Consider the following 16312-nt stretch of genomic DNA (forward strand, 5'->3'; position numbering starts at 1 on the left):
TTCTTTTACTTCAAAGTTTTGCACTTTCCCTCCCCCCCCCCCCAATTCTGCATCCAAAGACCAACAAATCCTAGTGCTATCTTTTAAAATTTACTTTAGAGAATGGATTTGAAAATCACACTCCTCCTTGTTAGCCCAAAGAAGGCTAAGAACATGAAGCTTTGGCCTCAGGTGAATCTTTTATTATTTCAAACCAAGACAAACATATTTTTTCAAGGATGACAGCACAATCATTATCACAAGCATGTTAATATGTCTATTTCAAGAGAAAGAATATACTACAAGTCATGCTATTCATATTTTCAATAGCATTCTGGCATAAATTAAAGCATTTCCAGTGTGTCAAACATTGAATGAACAGTAAATTCTACTTTCTGCTTTTGGGTAAATAAATGGTGTCTTTCAGTGAAGTGGCAGAAAATAATGTGAGGGCTGCTTCTTAAAACCGCCCTTTGCTCCAACAGCCATCAGCCCCTTCGGTTACCACTGAACTTCTCAGCTATTTTCTGTAGTTCCATATCCATTGCAGCCAGGTTCTCAAGTTCCTTTTCCTAGAAAATACAGAAAAGTGGAGGCATGAGGTCCCAGATCAATAAATTTTATTGTGGTCTGAGGGAGTATGAATAGAAGGGAATTTTTTGATATCAGAAGCCATATGAGACACCCTACATCAGTGGTTCTCAAAGTGTGGTTCCCTGATCAGAAGCATCAGCATCACCAAGGAACCTGTCAGAAATGCAGATTCTTGGGCCCCACCTGCAAACTACTCAATCAGAAACTCTGAAGGCTAGAAATCTCTTGAGATTCTGATGCACATTCAAGTTTAAGAAACAGCAACCAGCATAATCAAATTAGGAAAAATCATTGTTTAGGCAGGAACCGTTCTAATCACGTTAACTCTCTGAGATGTAAATGAATTTTTATAGTCCAATAGCTGATAAAGGAAGACTAAAGCAACTAATTTCTATATCATGTGTTCCTTCTTATCCTGTGAAATAGTGATGAAAAGTTAAATGACCAGGAAGATACCAAATTGGGGTTGTCAACGTTGGCCGAACACTGAAACCACCTGGAAGCTTTGAAAAATCCTGATGCCCAAGTAGCACCCAGCACCAAATAGACAGAATCCCTGGGGGTGGATCCAAAACATCAGTAATTACTCAAGCCCTGCAGCTGATTCCTGTGTGCAGCCAAGGTTGGGAAGCACTGCAGTAGGGTAAGTGGGCAGGGACAATGGAACTCAAACCCAGAGGTTGTCCCCACTCTCTTACTGAGGATACATTCTCAAGGTAATTAATTCCCACCAGTTTCACCACATTAATTTCAGGTAGTCTTGAAGACATTAATATTAACCATCTTAATTTTAAACAAAAGCCCCACACGTTACCTCTTCCTCCGTCAGAACTCCCTGGCCAGCCCTGTCCTGTTCATTCTCTGCTGCATGGTGTGGGCTCATCTGCTCCTCAGAGTCATAGAAGTCTGGAAATTCAGCAGACTTCTTCCTGTAGTGAAGGAGCTGGTCCAGTTCAGCCACTCTGTCATACTGCCTTTTCAGATCCAGTTTGGGGGAGAGATTTCTCTTCTCATATCCCCAATTCACATCGTCCTCGAAGGGCTTTTTCTCCCACACATCATAGTTGTATTCTGGGAAGAAATTCTTCTCATTCAAGGTTAGCCCATTTTCCTCTTCCCCTTCAAGAAAATTGTCATCCATGTTGTCTTTTCTCTCAAAATGCCTGCTCTTCCACTGGGGAGGATCATAGTATGGGTTGAGCAGCTCCCCTAATCTCTTCCTCTTGTCAGTGGTGTAATGAGGACCATACTGTGTACCTTGAAGCCTAGCTTCCTCCCTGCTCTCTTTAGCATCTTCCAGGTCCTCCTGCTGCTGCCACTTCCCTTGGGCTCCTTCCTCACCTCTTTCCTCACCATAGCTGAGGTAATTTCTGTCCTGCTCTTTCCACTCACCTTGTGGATACCTCCTTACCTTGTCCATTGGGCTTTCTTGAACACTGTGGTATCCTTCACCCAAGAACCGTTTTTCTTCTTTGTCTGGAATGGAATATGCACCTGGTCCCCCTCCCCTGGCTCTGTGGTGGTGTTCCTCCTCATGGCCCCTCTCTCCCTCACTTTCTTCATTATATCTGTGGGCCGTGTGGTCAAACTCTGAGCCGGGGGGATTTCTCTTGTCCTCCTCCTGGCTGTCCTCACTGGGAGGCCTTGGAGCCCTGTACTCCTCACTTCCTCTGCCACCATATTGTCCTTGCTCCAGGTCCTTGGGAGCCTGGTAACTCCTCACTTCTTCCCCATATTCGGGTTCTTCCTCTGAAGCCCTGTAGTGGGCTGGATGGTGGTCCCTCTTTTCCCCTAAGCTGGCCATGCCCATGTCTGACTTCTCGGATTCCTCACGGAGGTGTCCTCTTTGCTCAGAGGGAGGTGTCCCTTCTTGAGAGGACCTGTCAGGCCTGGTCCTCCCATGGTGGTGTCTTGGCTTCCAGTGTCGTTTGTCCACCTCAGGGTCAGTATCTTCCTCACTTTCCTCAGATTCTTCCCGGCTCCCAACTGGGCTTTTAGACTCTTGAGGGTGTTCCTCCTGGCTTCTTGTATCCTCTCCACTCTCCTGGCTACTCCTTTCTCTGCTGTGTGTCTTCTCCTCAGGGGTGCTGGCAGAGTGTGTACCATATCTGGCCACTAACTCCTCTTTTTTCTTAGCTGAAGCCTGGTTTCTTTTGTTGAGAAAGGCATTTTGTGTCTCTCCTGGCTCCTCCAGGTTTTTCTCTTCACTGCCATCTCTTCCATGCTCCCTTTTCTGATATTTCTCCCCCTCCTCTTCCTTCCTGTCCTCTTCCTCAGTTTTCTCAGAATAGTGTGTCTTTGCTTCTTTAGAGACTTGGCTGTCAGGGAGGTATAGGTCCCCTTGGGATTCACTTGCTCCTTCTCGGCTGTGCCCACCCTCTGTGTCTGCCATTGTCGGGCCTTGGGTGCCCCCCTCTCCTGGGGGTCTTGCTTCTTCCCTACCAGAAGGCCTGTTGGCATCTGAGGCATCAGTTGGGTCTCTTAACAATCTTACTTCAAACCGTGTGTTTTCATTTTCACTTTTCTCTTCATCTTTGACCTCTTTTCTACCTATATGAAAATAAAGAAGCTTAAGTGTAATTTCAGAATTGTGCACCAGCCTCAGTGAGCACTACAAAACTGAAGGACCTGAAAAATCACTTGGATACTTTTTAAAGTTAATAAAAAGTATAGTCAGACTCCTTTTGAAAGAAAATGGGATGAAAGCTCGTTAGTTGTGTTTAATAATAAACTCTACTTTTACTTTTTCCATAACACTCAACCAGCATGTCTCACTGGTACTAGTGATCAAATTAAAATCCAAATAGAGATTTATGAAATGTTAGAATTTAGAACCAGAAGAAACCTTAGAATTCATCTATTTCAGCCTCTCCTTTTTGCAAATGAAGACATTGAGACTCAGAGAGGTATAATTAGGGACCCTTCTTTCCATATTTGTTCGAGTAAGGATTAAAAAGTTAGCCTTATGTAAATAGCTCTAACTAAAATCCAACTAAATAAAGTTAAATAGCCAAAATGGGAAGTATCAGGAGGAAGTATCAATGGAGGATTTAAAATTTTAAATTATTAGTTTATCAGCCTTTTAATCTAATCAACTGTGTAGACTCAATGTAGCAGTAAGAGACCATGTAACCTAGTAACTGGTGGTAAGAAGGGTGCATATTTCTTCCCTGAGAAAACCGCATACCAGTAGAAAGAACCATTTCTTCCATCACTCAGATCCCATCTGCCCAACGTATTCTCAGATGTTGAAGATAAACATCAGTATACTGAGTTATCTTTGTTTCATTAGTCAACAGTAGATGGTACAACTGATATTTTAATTGAATGTGTTCTCTCCTATCTCTTCCAAATGTCAATACCTCCTTTACTAAATCCTCCTTAATGCAAGAGCATTTCATGAAAGAAGACATGCAGCTAGCATTGTCTGATTGTTAGCTGGAAAGGCTTGAATTTCAATTTATGTCACTGAGTTCATATAGAACTCCTGAAGCCAAGGCCCCTCATAGCTCTGGGTCTAGATCTATACTGTCTGTTGTGGGAGCTGCCAGCCCTTTATGGTTCCTGAGTACTTGAAATGTGGCTGGTCCAAACTGAGATGAGCTATAAGTCTAAGATACCTACCAGATTTTGAGACTTTGTATGAAAAAATTGCAAAATATCTCAAATTTTCATATTGATTGTATATTGAAATAATATTTTGGATGTATTGGGTAATATATATTATAAATATACTGGGTGTGGGGGCACCTAGCTGGCTTAGTCAGAAAAGCATGTGACTCTTGATCTTGGGGTTGTAAGTTCAAGCCTCACATTGGGTGTAGAGATTATTAAAAAAAAAGATAAACTTTATAAGTATATATATACACAAATCTATTAGATGGGTAAAAATTATTTACTAAATAAAATATATTGGATAAAAATAAAATACATTATTAAAATTAATTTCTCCTATCTCTTTTTACTTTTTTAACATGGCCACTAAGAAATGTGAAATTAGTGATGCATGGGTGGGTCAGTCTGCCTTTGAATCAAGATGTGATCCCAGGGTCCTGGGATTGAGTCCCACCTTGGGCTCCTCTCAGGGAGCCTGCTTCTCCTTCTGCCTGTGTCTCTGCCTCTCTATGCCTCTCATGAATAAATAACTAAAATCTTTAAAAAAAGAAATATGAAATTATATTTGTGGTTCACGTTATATTTCTACGAAATGGCACTGATGAGTCATTTTGAACTGACATTTGCAAAATGGAAAAAAATGGTCATTGGAAAAATACTCAAGAAATAGTGGATGGTCTGTACCTTTCTCCTGAAATCCTAGCCTGGCATGATAACATTCTCATGTTTTGTGAATCAACTGAAATGTCTCTGACCTTTCACATCCAGAGAGCTGGTCCCTCCCCAGGGATTTTGTCTTTGAAGAGCCAGTGCAGCATTGAAGCAAGTGAGGTCGTCCAGGTAGGCACAGGTAAGCTGACATAGCCCTAATCAGACAGGGTCTCAGCCTTCCAGGGCAGGCGCTGTGCCACCCCTTTCCTACTGCTTACTGGTCAGTAACAGAGTATTTTTATTTTTTCCCAGCTAATTCTGTGCTCTCTGTAGCAGCTTGTGCCTGAGTCTTAGCACTTCCTCCTAAATTTAGCTCTAAGTCCCTGCAGGTGCGATCAGAAGAGGACTGTGATTAGCAACACATAGTCATTGTCAATCTGTAAAACCAAGGTATGAAGCTCATTCTTACTTTCAAGTAAAAAAGGAGGAAATGTACCTTCCATCCTTAACTCTGTTGCAAGGATGACAAGATTAACCTGGACAAAGAGAGGCTTATGCCTATTAAGAAATTGGGCTATGTATTCCCTAAGGTCTCTTCACGCCATAAAACAATGATTCTCCTCTATTCCCCCAAGTGCTCATTCACCCAATAAGTGTATGCTTGCTCCACAGACACCCTGGAGAGAATGGGGAGTGGGGATGGAGATGGGCAAGGGGTAGGAGAGAGAATCAATCCATCCATCCAGCTGGCTGAAAAGCTCCAACTGATCTTCTGTTTAAGACATATCAGCAGGAGAGAAAACTAGAATCAGGCAGAAGCCACAAACTGGTAACCCAGAGGTGAGTTCTGGTTGCCCTAAATCTCATTTTACCTCATTTCAAATTCAGAGGCAAATACTAAGTACCAGGAGATATTGCTTACAAATCCAAATTTTAACTTCTTTTAAAAAATCCCAAATCTGATAACAAAGTCTGTATTTCTCCAGAGTAGGGTTGGAGCTACAAAACATCTGCCCTCCACCCCCCGCCCCCCACTCCCACCCAGAAGGACATGTATCCTCTAGTTTTTGAGTCACTTCCTATTCTGCTTTACTCCTTATGCTGTCAGGCCCTGGCTGCTGTCTGAGTCTGCAGCCCAGAGGAGCTCTTAAACCCTCCTGATCTCAGCATTATATATAGTTCTCTGGGTAGTGTCACCAGGGTCCGATAGACATGAGTCATTTGATTTTAGCCAGTTTCCCTGGGCCTCTCTCAACAGACATCAAATGGCCCCAGGGCACAGTCAGTGATAACAGAGGCTAGAATCACTATGGCCACAATATAAAGGTTGAGTCTGATCTTGACAGTTAAGCAGGGCCCTGCATTCAACAGCTCTTCCTAAGCAGTCACAGTTCTTTGATGACCTACTATGGCAGGCCCCACACTTTTGCATCTATCTGGTAAATGAAGGAAGGGGAAGGGAGATAGTGAGGTTTGTCCAGAGGAGCTGGCTCTAGTCTCTGCCTGAAGACTCATTCTGTTTGTATTCATTCCCTGTAATGGCTGGAAAAGAAAGTTGGGGAGAAATTCAGAAAAACATGTGTAAGCTGGGATTGATAGGGAAGCTTCCTCCCACTGTTCATGGGGCTCATGGAGGCTCAGGTCCCCACATCTGTGATTACCTTGAAGCCCCCAGTGGTGGATTGAGTCCTGCCAGGTCAGTCTTTTGGTCAGTTGTCAATATTTGTTTTTACCATTTTATGCATGAGGGCTCATGTGCAGCAATAGCAAGAGACTATTATCTTGCAATAAGAGATTTTGGAAGTGACAAGAAAACAAAAATCTAGTCTTGCCAGCCTAACTAAAAATTTAAAAGCAGAGACTGTTGGAGAGAACAGTGGTTTTTGGATTTGTTTGAATCAGTTTGATTTCATGCATAAAAGAGACGGCATAGTTTTATAAAACTGGTCTTTTAATGTCAACTCCCAGTGGATACCGCTTGCATTACTGTTGAAATTTGTATAGAAAATCCCACTCTAGATTCAGAAGGTCATAGCTCTGACTCACTGGATGTTCCACTTCTCCTTTCCTCCTCTAGTTCTCCACCATTTGGCGGTACCTCCCATTCTAATCAGCTCTACATTAAAATGGCTTGAGCAATCTGTCATGTAAAGAGGACAGAAGTTTCCAAGTCATCCTTCAAGCTTCTAACTTCTCACTGTCAGAAGAGCAGAAGGCAAATAATTTTAAGTTCTCTTTCTATCCTTTCATCTCCCAACATTTCCAGAATACTTAACTCCTGCTACCTAATCACAAACCAGCACTCCCCACACTTCTCTCCACCCAAATGAAAACCTGTTCTAAAAATCCAAACTCTGGAACCAAGGAATTTAAGAACTGATAGATATATCAAAGGCTATCATTGAGTTCAACTCCCTCACTTTACTTTGAGAAAATAAGCCCAGAAAGTCAAGAGATCTTTCCCCATGGCCATACAGCTATGAAGAGGCAGAGTGGGACTAGAAGTCGTATCTTCTGTCTCCCCAGATCCTAGTCTAGCCTATATTCTTTCCATTTCATTATGCCCTCCCCTGCCCCCTTTCATTTGGAGGTAAAGTAGTAGGTGAAGTAGAGGGAGCAGGAGGAAGGACCATGTGAGAGACAAAAATCTCCTGCAGTGTAGGACACTTACTCTTTTTCAGGACTTGGCGACACTCAGGGGTGATGGGTGGAGCACTGGACTTTGACAAGGCATTTGAGAGGACCTCAATGATGCAGCGAGTCACCTGGAGGGAGACCCAAAAGCATGTTGGCAAAAGCTGGTGTCACTAGGATGACACACTAACTCAACCTAGAGCTGCTGTAGCAAGAGGCTTGGCTCTGTGGCCTAGACTGGTGTGGAATCCTTGGGGCAGAAATGTAGAGTTATAGGACCACAGTGAAATCTCCCAGTCTTCTCCACAGAACAATGCAAAACAGCATTGGGTCAAGATTTCACAAGAGAAGAGAAATAAACACCCATTTCTTGGGGCATCTGAGTCGCTCAGTTGGTTAACCATCTGCCTTTGGCTCAGGTCATGATCCTGGAGTCCCAGGATCAAGCCCCACATCAGGCTCCCTGCTCAGCGGGGGAGGCCCTCCCTCTGTGCCCCTCACCCTGCTTCTGCTCTCTTTCTCTGTCTCTATCTCTGTCTCATAAATAAATAAATAAATAAATAAATAAATAAATAAATAAATAAATAAATAAATAAAATCTTAAAAAACAAACATCCATTTCTTGCAGGTTGGAAGGAAAATGGTGATGACAGCTACCCTCAGGGGGCACTAAACACATCCAGGAAGGAAGTGAGACCCCAGGGCAGAAAGGACATTCTCTGCCACCCTTCCCTCAGGGATAAAAACCTGGCTTTGTAAGACTATGTTGTAGGTTTCTTGTGGCTGTCATTTGTTTTTGTTTTGTTTTGCTTTGGTTTGGTATGGTAAGTAGTGGGAGATTCTAGACTTCCAATCCAACTTACCATTTCTTCATTGTGGTTCCTGTTATCCACTGGCACAGAACTGACTGCTTTGAAGGAGAAAAAGAAATGGGAAGACTTGAGTTGATTTTTGGAAGTTGTGTGACCCCACACTCACAAAATTACCCCTACGTTCCGTACATTATTTGGAGAGAGGAGCAGAATCACAGCTGAGCAGAATGGAGATAGTTGAAGAAAATTAGTTCAGGAGCCATAATTGCCCCAGTTGCGCGCACGCGCACACACACACACACACACACACACACACACAGATGTTTTCCCTAGCAGTGTCTTAAACATGATTTGGAAATGAATGCTATCTTATATGCAGTATAATTCAAATCCAGACCACAGACAAAGAGAGCTTCTGAGATACTGGCAACGTTCTATTTCTTTTTGTTTGTTTGTTTAAGATTTATTCATTTGAGAGAGAGAGAACAAGAAAACGAGTGGGGGAAAGGGCAGAAGGAGAGAGAGAAAAACTCAAGCAGACTCCCTGCTGAGCGCAGGGCCCACAGCATGGCTGGATACTATGACCCTGAGATCATGACCTGAGTCAAAACCAAGAGTTAGATGCTCAACCAACTGAGCTAACCAGGTACCCTGGCAACATTCTGTTTCTTGATGAGGGCACTGATTATACAAATGTGCTCACTCAGTGAAAACTTCATTAAGCTGTATACTTACCTGTGCAGCTTTCTAAATGTATATTATACTTAAGTAAAAAGTTTTTAAAACCTAGTTTAAATGAAACTAGAGTACCCTCCTCAGCTCTTCTGCCTATCCTCTACCTAGTCCTGTCTCTAATAAATTATCCCCTCCCAAAACTCACTTTATTTTTAGAGACATGGTTGCGATTATCTTATATCACTAATTACCTAATTTTTACCCCCACTCCTTTGCATGAACAAGCTTGCTTATATCAGTGTTGTTTCCTTTTCCCCATGTTGTCTGCAGCCATGTGTAAAGAGCAGGGAAGGGATCTCATTCTACTAGTACAGCATCAAGTCCATAATACCATGTACAAATAGGTTTTTAACAACTGGCTTATGAAGATATTTTAAAAGAATAAATTTTAATTTATTCAAATTAAATTTCATGAAGCTCTGCTTGTTTTAAACCAGCAATTCAAATACTTTATCCTCTTAGGAGATGTTTTAGATGCTTTTAATTTTACAAAGCACCCCCCCCCCCGCTTTTTTCTCCAAGCTGCTTTGATTTCTTTCATCTTTCACTTTGACTTTGTTCTTGTCTAAGCCCTTTCTATTGGAGAAGCTAAAGCATTTACATGTAGGCCCATCTCCACAGTTCTCCTGGTACGCCCTGGAGTAGACAACTGCTATTTTGGCTGAAGAAGCTCAGTGCAGGAAATTCTAGGTCCTTGAGCAAGAGAAGAGCTAGCTGGAGCAAGAGCAAAACTCTCAGACATCAGAGATGAAAGCTACTCAAATGTAGTTTATTTTTAACCAGCAACCTGACCTCTCCTCACAAAATGTTTGCTCTCCAAGCCTCTTTAACTGCCTGCCTCTAATCAGTTACAGATCGTAGGGCTCAATCTAGAAATAAAGCACCTATTTCATGTACTCACCTTACTGAATTTTCCTTTTTTAAAACATGGCCAGGGATCTACTTCAATTGTTTCAAGAAGCCCAAAGCTATCCAGCATATTAAAATCATTTGTAAACCAGTTTAAGAAATGGTGAACAGGTAAGAAGACCCCCAAAATCTTTCTAAAAGGTACTTCAGACAAGATCCAGATGTCCTCCCTTTGGCACCCAGGCTTCAGTATGCTGGGCCATTATTTATCCCTCAAATGGCTGTTATTTGGGAACATTCCCACTGTGGCACTTTTTCTTTGCACCTGAATCTGTAAAATTCTCTAGAAAGAAATAACAGAGAATTACTCCTCTCATAAACTAGAAGGTGCCTTTTTAAAATCTAGCTTTATTAAACCTTCTTTGGTAATACAGTTTCTTTCTAACAACTTTTTTCCCCACAAATGTGAAATCAGAGGACACCTAGGTGGCTCAGCGGTTGAGAGTCTGCCTTTGGTTCAGGCCCTGATCCCCCGTTTGGGGATCGAGTCCTGCATTGCGCTCCCTGTGAAAGGCCTGCTTCTCCCTCTGCCTGTCTCTGCCTCTCTCTGTGTATCTCTCATGAATAAATAAATAAAATCCTTAAAAAATAATTGAACAAATTTTTTTAAATGTGAAATCAGTGTTTTTATTAACTACTAACATTGCCAAAGTATTAATAGTCATCAGATTTGGGCAGACAGAAATATTTTTCTTTATCGCTCTAAATAATTTATAGCTCATGTTTGTTATTGCAGGACAGTCCTGTTTCTCTGACTGAGATTTTTTCAGACCTGTTTTTGATGGAAAGGAACTAAGGTCTCCTTATAAAAGTGCATTATGCATCTCAGTGAGACATTTAAGTTCTGTATTTCTTCCAACTGAATCTGTGACAGCAAAGTACTAGCCAAAGACACATTAAATCCCCAAAAGTAGTTTAACTTATTTTTGTATAAAGTAAGATTCAGGAGGCACCAAAGAAAACCCAAGGATTCTAAAAGTGAAATAGTCAGGCGGTAGAAAATCTTCAAATTATATTGTATGATAAACCTGAAAATAATTTCTGAAGTATTATATACCACAAGACTATCAAACTAAGGTTTGATTCCAGAATAAAAATATAGCTATAATTTAAAAAATTAAGCAACCTCATCTGGGCAGAAACTACTTTACCCTGTACAATATGGGTGTCACATAACTACTTCACTCATATTAAATTTTTAGAGTGCCCAGTAGCTATTATAGAAAGGTATGGATTTCCCTTCAGAAGCTCTTCAGGGTAGGAAATGAGCCAGATGGTTTCCTGAGGTTTTCTTCAGTCTTGTGATTTTGCTAGATAATAAACTTTGCTTGACGGCTACCATGTTTCATTTCCAGGCATTTGTGAAGACAGAAATGGGGAATGACTGCTAATGGGCATAGGTGTTTCTTTCTGGGCTAATGAAAAACTTCTGACATTTGATAGTGATTACAGAATCTGTGAATCTAAATTATGCACTTTAAAAGTTTTATGGTGTGTGAATTACAGTTCAATAGTTTTTTAAAGAATATAATATCTATTTTAGCCGATATTAAAATATGAGCCCTTCTTAAAATATTCTCTTGCATAAAGGATCTCTAAATGTTCTGCCACTATATTAAGTAAGTCTCACAAATGACACTGTCTTGCAGTCTAAAGCACAATGTATAGCTGTAGCATTTTAAGTGATTTCTTTCTGAAAATATTTTTGACCGGAAAGGACTCTAAATATTCATTTAGTTTTCTTTAAGAACACTTATAGGCAATTTATAAGTTACAAGAATGTTAGAAATTTCTGAATGTATGTGGCTTGCAAGAAAATAAATTACCACTGGCTTTCATTTTGTGTCTTTACATTTGGGAATCTAGCAATTGCTGTCAATGAAAGCTTCATATTCATGGATGGCAATACTTCAGTTCCAGTTAGGAGTCTCAATCTCAGATAAGAACAATATCCTATGAGGTTATTAAAACAGCCACCGAAAGTCTCCAGTTTAATCTGGTGATAGCATACATACTTCTCAGTGGTCTAGTGATTTTACTTCAATGCACACACACACACACACACACACACACACACACACATTTTTTCAAATCTCCAGAGATAATTTCTTCAAGATTCAGAGTAGTTTGAAAGATTAGTCCTACAATCTTCCATACATAAAGAGATACTGTCAAATATCTACTACTTAAAATTTCTTTCTCCCAATTGACTAAAAAGATTTTTTTTACTTCTTCAAGGATATCTTTGTGGTTATTTTATCCTTGTTATTTTCTTGAAGTACAAAAGTCAAAATATCTACTGCAATTTCCATTAATAACTTAAAAATGGATGGATTTGGGTATGAGATTACCTCTTCTCAGAAATGGAACTATAAAATACCCCCCAAAATGACATTAAACTTGTACATACATATACATGAACACACACACATAGATGAATATGTTAAGAAAAAGATATGATATCTTAAATACATACGAGACTTACTTTCATCTCCTCATGTTTAAATAATAATAATAAGGGAAATTATATCCCAGGTGCCAACTAATACAAGTACTCCTGTGTCTCCGTAGTTCCCTGGCTTTAAAAAAACCGAACAGATACTTAATTCCAGTTACATATTAAGGTTTTGGGAGCATCTCTTTAGACAGGTAGAGAAGGCAGAGAGCGTGACATTTTACAAGTAAGCACAAAATGTGGGGTTTCCTTGGAGGCACAGGCACGTTTCTATCTACAGAAAAACTCAAATATGAAAAAAACTGAGACTCTTCTGGTTGGGCTAGGAAGCCCTCTGGCTTTTTCCAAGTCAGACGATGAAGCAGAGAGTTTCGGGAATTAATCATCTCAAGCAAGAAGGAGAAATCTTCCACCCAACCCTTCCTCTCCCCCAGTATCTATCTACAAGCCTACGGTCCCCAGCGGCCGAGAGAACGCGGCAAGCGCTGTCCGCGGTGCTGATCAGCCCGCGGAGCCCACTCACCGGCCACCACTGCAGCTCCCAGGAGGCAGAGAAACACTGCAGGCTGCATGGCTCCGCTTGCCCGAATCTGCACGAAGAGGATGGCGGCTGGACCTGTGAGTGAGATGCGGGCAGAAGGCAAGATAAAGATGCTCCGGGAAAGCAGCTGTGTGTCAGGTCCCCGCGGTGTGGCGCGGTTGGCGCAGGACCCGCTCTTTTAAAGGGCAAGCCGAGCCGGGCCCGCAGGGCCAGGAGGGGTGGGAACCCACCCAGGAGGCGGCGCCCCCTCGCTCAGCACTGACGTCACGACCCCCACCCCCACCCCCACCCCCCCGCGGGCCTCGGCGCAAGTAGAAGGAAATTTACACCCAGTTCAGTGTCCTGGGTGCTTGGGGTCTGGAGCGGGGCTGGGGAGTAAGGCGGGCGTAGGAATGAAAGGGTGAGGAGAGAGTGCAAATGTGACGCGAGAGGAGAGACGCAGGTCCCTCTTAGATTGCCCAAGCTTGGTCATCTTGGTCCATCCCACCTCCAAACCTGAAAACGTGTGTTTGAGGTTGTGTATGGTATGCGGTTTTGTTGAGAATGTGTCTAGGGCTAAGTCTGTTTTGTGTCTTTACTGCCCAGCGGAGGATAAGACTCCTGCTAACTGAAGAGGACTACATGGTGGGGGGACGTGGCAAAAGAAATAAGGGCTTTAAAAGCAAAAGATGCAGCTGGAAAATATGAAGCCTGCTGTTCCTTCACATTTTTAGTTTTAAATCTGTCTACCTACCCATTATTCTGTGTCTACCTACCTACCTACCTACCTACCTATGTACTATTTGTGATTCTCTGTCTTTCTCTCCCTCTGAACACATAACATAGGGTTTAATATAAATGTCTCCCTTCTACCTCTATTTCCCCAGGTTCCCTAATTATCCTCTGCAGAGTCTATACTACTTAACCACTTTCTGTTGTTTAGCATTAATTTATTTTGAAACATACACAGCTTTATCTTTTTTTTTTTGAATGGCTGCATTATATTACATTGACTGTATTAGCTAGAATTTATTTAACTAGTCCCCTTTCTGATGGACATTTATTTAGGTAGTCACCCTTTGGCCTTTAATTACTCCTTTATAACAGAGGCCTAGGGACAGGAGTGGGTAATGAAATACTAGAGTCTACTGCTTGTAGACTCTAGTCTAGTACATCCCATAAGCACTGTGCATCCTTTCTCGCTTTAAAAACAAAATAGGAAGGTATTTCATTATTATGTGCGAGAAGAAGGTGAAAACATCTTCCAGGATATTTTTTAAATGAGTTCTTTCGGCCTAATGAGGAATCAGGAAAAAGAAGCAGGCAAATGAAACACCAAATGAAACAATCCAGAATCTTCTCTGATAACACAGGCTTTGGGCAATAGAGTGAACCTTCATTTGAGGTTTTTTTTTTTTTTAGGGAAGGCAGATGTCTGCATGCACAGCTAACGGAAGTTTCAGTGTCTTTTTTCCTGAAAACCAATGACGCTCAAATTCTTTATGCATGCACTACATCTTGAAAAGCTGGGAATGATTTCCCTGAGACCATGGCCACAGAATATTTAAAAGAATAGTCCTGAAAAGGATATTAGTGGGACAACTGGTAGAATTTGAATAAGATCTGTAGATTGCATGATAAATATTGTATCAATATTAATTTCTTGATCTTGAGAATTGTACTATGGATATGTAAGAGAATGTCTTTGTTTTTTAGGAAATGCATGTTTAAATAGCTAGAGATAAAGTGGTGTCATATGTACAACTTACCCCTAAATGTTTTAGAAAAATTTAGGGAGAGGAAAAGAGGGAACACTAAGGGCAACATTTGGGAAATTGGGGTGAAAGGTATATAGGAATTTTTAATACTATTTCTCATTTTTCTGAAATCTGATATTGTTTTAAAACAAACAGAAAATAATATTCTTGGCACAAGAGAGTCTATATAAAACCTCTGGAAAGAAGTGGATACAAAAAAAAATGAGGGAAGGCCCTTCCTTGGGTGCTGATCTAGGGGAAATTCTTTGGCTATTATTAAAATTGTATAAGGGTTCCAACTGCTGTTTAAAAGGCACCAATTGCCAATAGTACCTAGAAATTGGCACCTTCCAGGAGCATCTACATTCCAGTGTTTCAGCAATTTCCCTTTTGACTTGCTCTCTTGTAAAACACAGGGTTAAAAACGTTAACGTCATTCTGTAGCTTCTCAGACAGGGCTTGGGCTGAGTTTATTACCCATCAAGAACAGTCTTTTCATTATTGTGAATTGGCCCACAGCCAGTTCCTATATTCAGGCTTACTTTTTTTCATTCTCATTATTTTACAAACTTTTTATTATTTTGCCTTTTGCATTTAGATCACCACGTACTAGGGGGGAAGAAAAGCTTTTGGAAAGAGCATTTCCAAGGAATTCTTTCAAAGCGGAATGACAGGGGAAAACCAATATTTTCCTCCGGAACCAGAGCTTAGAATAAACCTGGCATGAGTTAGATATAGTCACACTTTTTACCACGTTGCCACTTAACGTGCACTTAATTCTCAGTGTCCTGAGAATTTTTTATTGAAATTACCATCCTTTCTCACCTTCTGTGTAGTGTCACTGAAACAACAACAACAACAACAACAAAAACAAGAAACAAAGCCTAGAGTTCATATGTGCATAGGTATGTTTCTAGACTCTTCCAGAATACTGATCCATTCTGTCTCATTTTTCTATTTATCCTTGAAGCAGTATCACACTTTCTCTATCACCATAGCTTTTTTTTTTTTAAGATTTTATTTATTTATTTGACAGAGAGAGAGAGAGCAAGAGAGTGAGCACAAGCAGGGAGAGTGGCAGGCAGAGGGAGAGGGAGGATCAGACTCCCTGCTGAGCAGGGAGCCTGATGTGGGACTCCATCCCAGGACCCTGGGATCATGACCTGAGCCAAAAGCAGACACTTCACCGACTAAACAACCCAGACGTCCCCACCACAGCTTTTTAATAAGTCTTGCTATTTGATGTAAAAGGTCTTCCCACCCTGTTTTTCTTCTGGAGGGCATTGATTAGTCTTGGCCTTTATATTTTCATACAAATTTTAGAATCAGTCGCCAATTGCCATGTGAGAAATCTGTTAGGATTTTGATAAGAGTTGAATCAAATGTATGGATCAATTTGGAAGCAGCTGATATCTTCACGATATTGGGCAGGCTTAGCTTTTTCATTACTGATAATACTTTGGATATAATCTTAAGTAGCATAAAATACTATTACCACAGGAGAAGAAAAGAAGCCATTTGTCAGGAATGCTTTCAAAGAAAAATTAAGGAGGAAAACATATCTCCCTTAGGAACCAGGGTCTAGAATAAACCATCGTTTTGTACATGGCTCCTGAAATAGGTTATCCATGAGGGTCTGGCCAGGAAAATG

At 41.1% G+C, this 16312-nt stretch overlaps 1 protein-coding gene across 2 annotated transcripts; it reads right to left on the bottom strand.

Annotated features, from left to right (window-relative positions):
• Positions 1 to 160: 160 nt before the first annotated feature.
• CHGB (chromogranin B) lies at positions 161 to 13166 on the bottom strand. 2 transcript variants are annotated; one of them, XM_025469363.3, is made up of 5 exons: positions 12908 to 13166; positions 8337 to 8380; positions 7511 to 7604; positions 1388 to 3123; positions 161 to 551 (listed from the first exon to the last, which is right to left on the bottom strand). In XM_025469363.3, the coding sequence occupies exons 1-5, from the start codon at positions 12954 to 12956 to the stop codon at positions 468 to 470; spliced, it is 2007 nt and encodes a 668-aa protein (XP_025325148.3). In that variant the 5' UTR covers positions 12957 to 13166; the 3' UTR covers positions 161 to 467. The 2 variants fall into 2 exon arrangements, with proteins under 2 accessions (XP_025325148.3, XP_025325146.3); XM_025469361.3 differs by having other exon boundaries at positions 8337 to 8383.
• Between the last annotated feature and the right edge of the window lie 3146 nt (positions 13167 to 16312).

Source organism: Canis lupus, chromosome 24, assembly GCF_003254725.2.
Source record: "Canis lupus dingo isolate Sandy chromosome 24, ASM325472v2, whole genome shotgun sequence".
Taxonomy (NCBI): domain Eukaryota; kingdom Metazoa; phylum Chordata; class Mammalia; order Carnivora; family Canidae; genus Canis; species Canis lupus.

Excerpts from the sequence above, each read along its gene's own strand:
- CHGB (XM_025469361.3), bottom strand. The coding sequence starts at position 12,956 with ATGCAGCCTGCAGTGTTTCTCTGCCTCCTGGGAGCTGCAGTGGTGGCC. Across the intron at positions 7,605-8,336 it reads GGAACCACAATGAAGAAATG|GTGACTCGCTGCATCATTGA; the intron begins GTAAGTTGGATT and ends GTCTCCCTCCAG. Across the intron at positions 552-1,387 it reads GAGTTCTGACGGAGGAAGAG|GAAAAGGAACTTGAGAACCT; the intron begins GTAACGTGTGGG and ends TGTATTTTCTAG.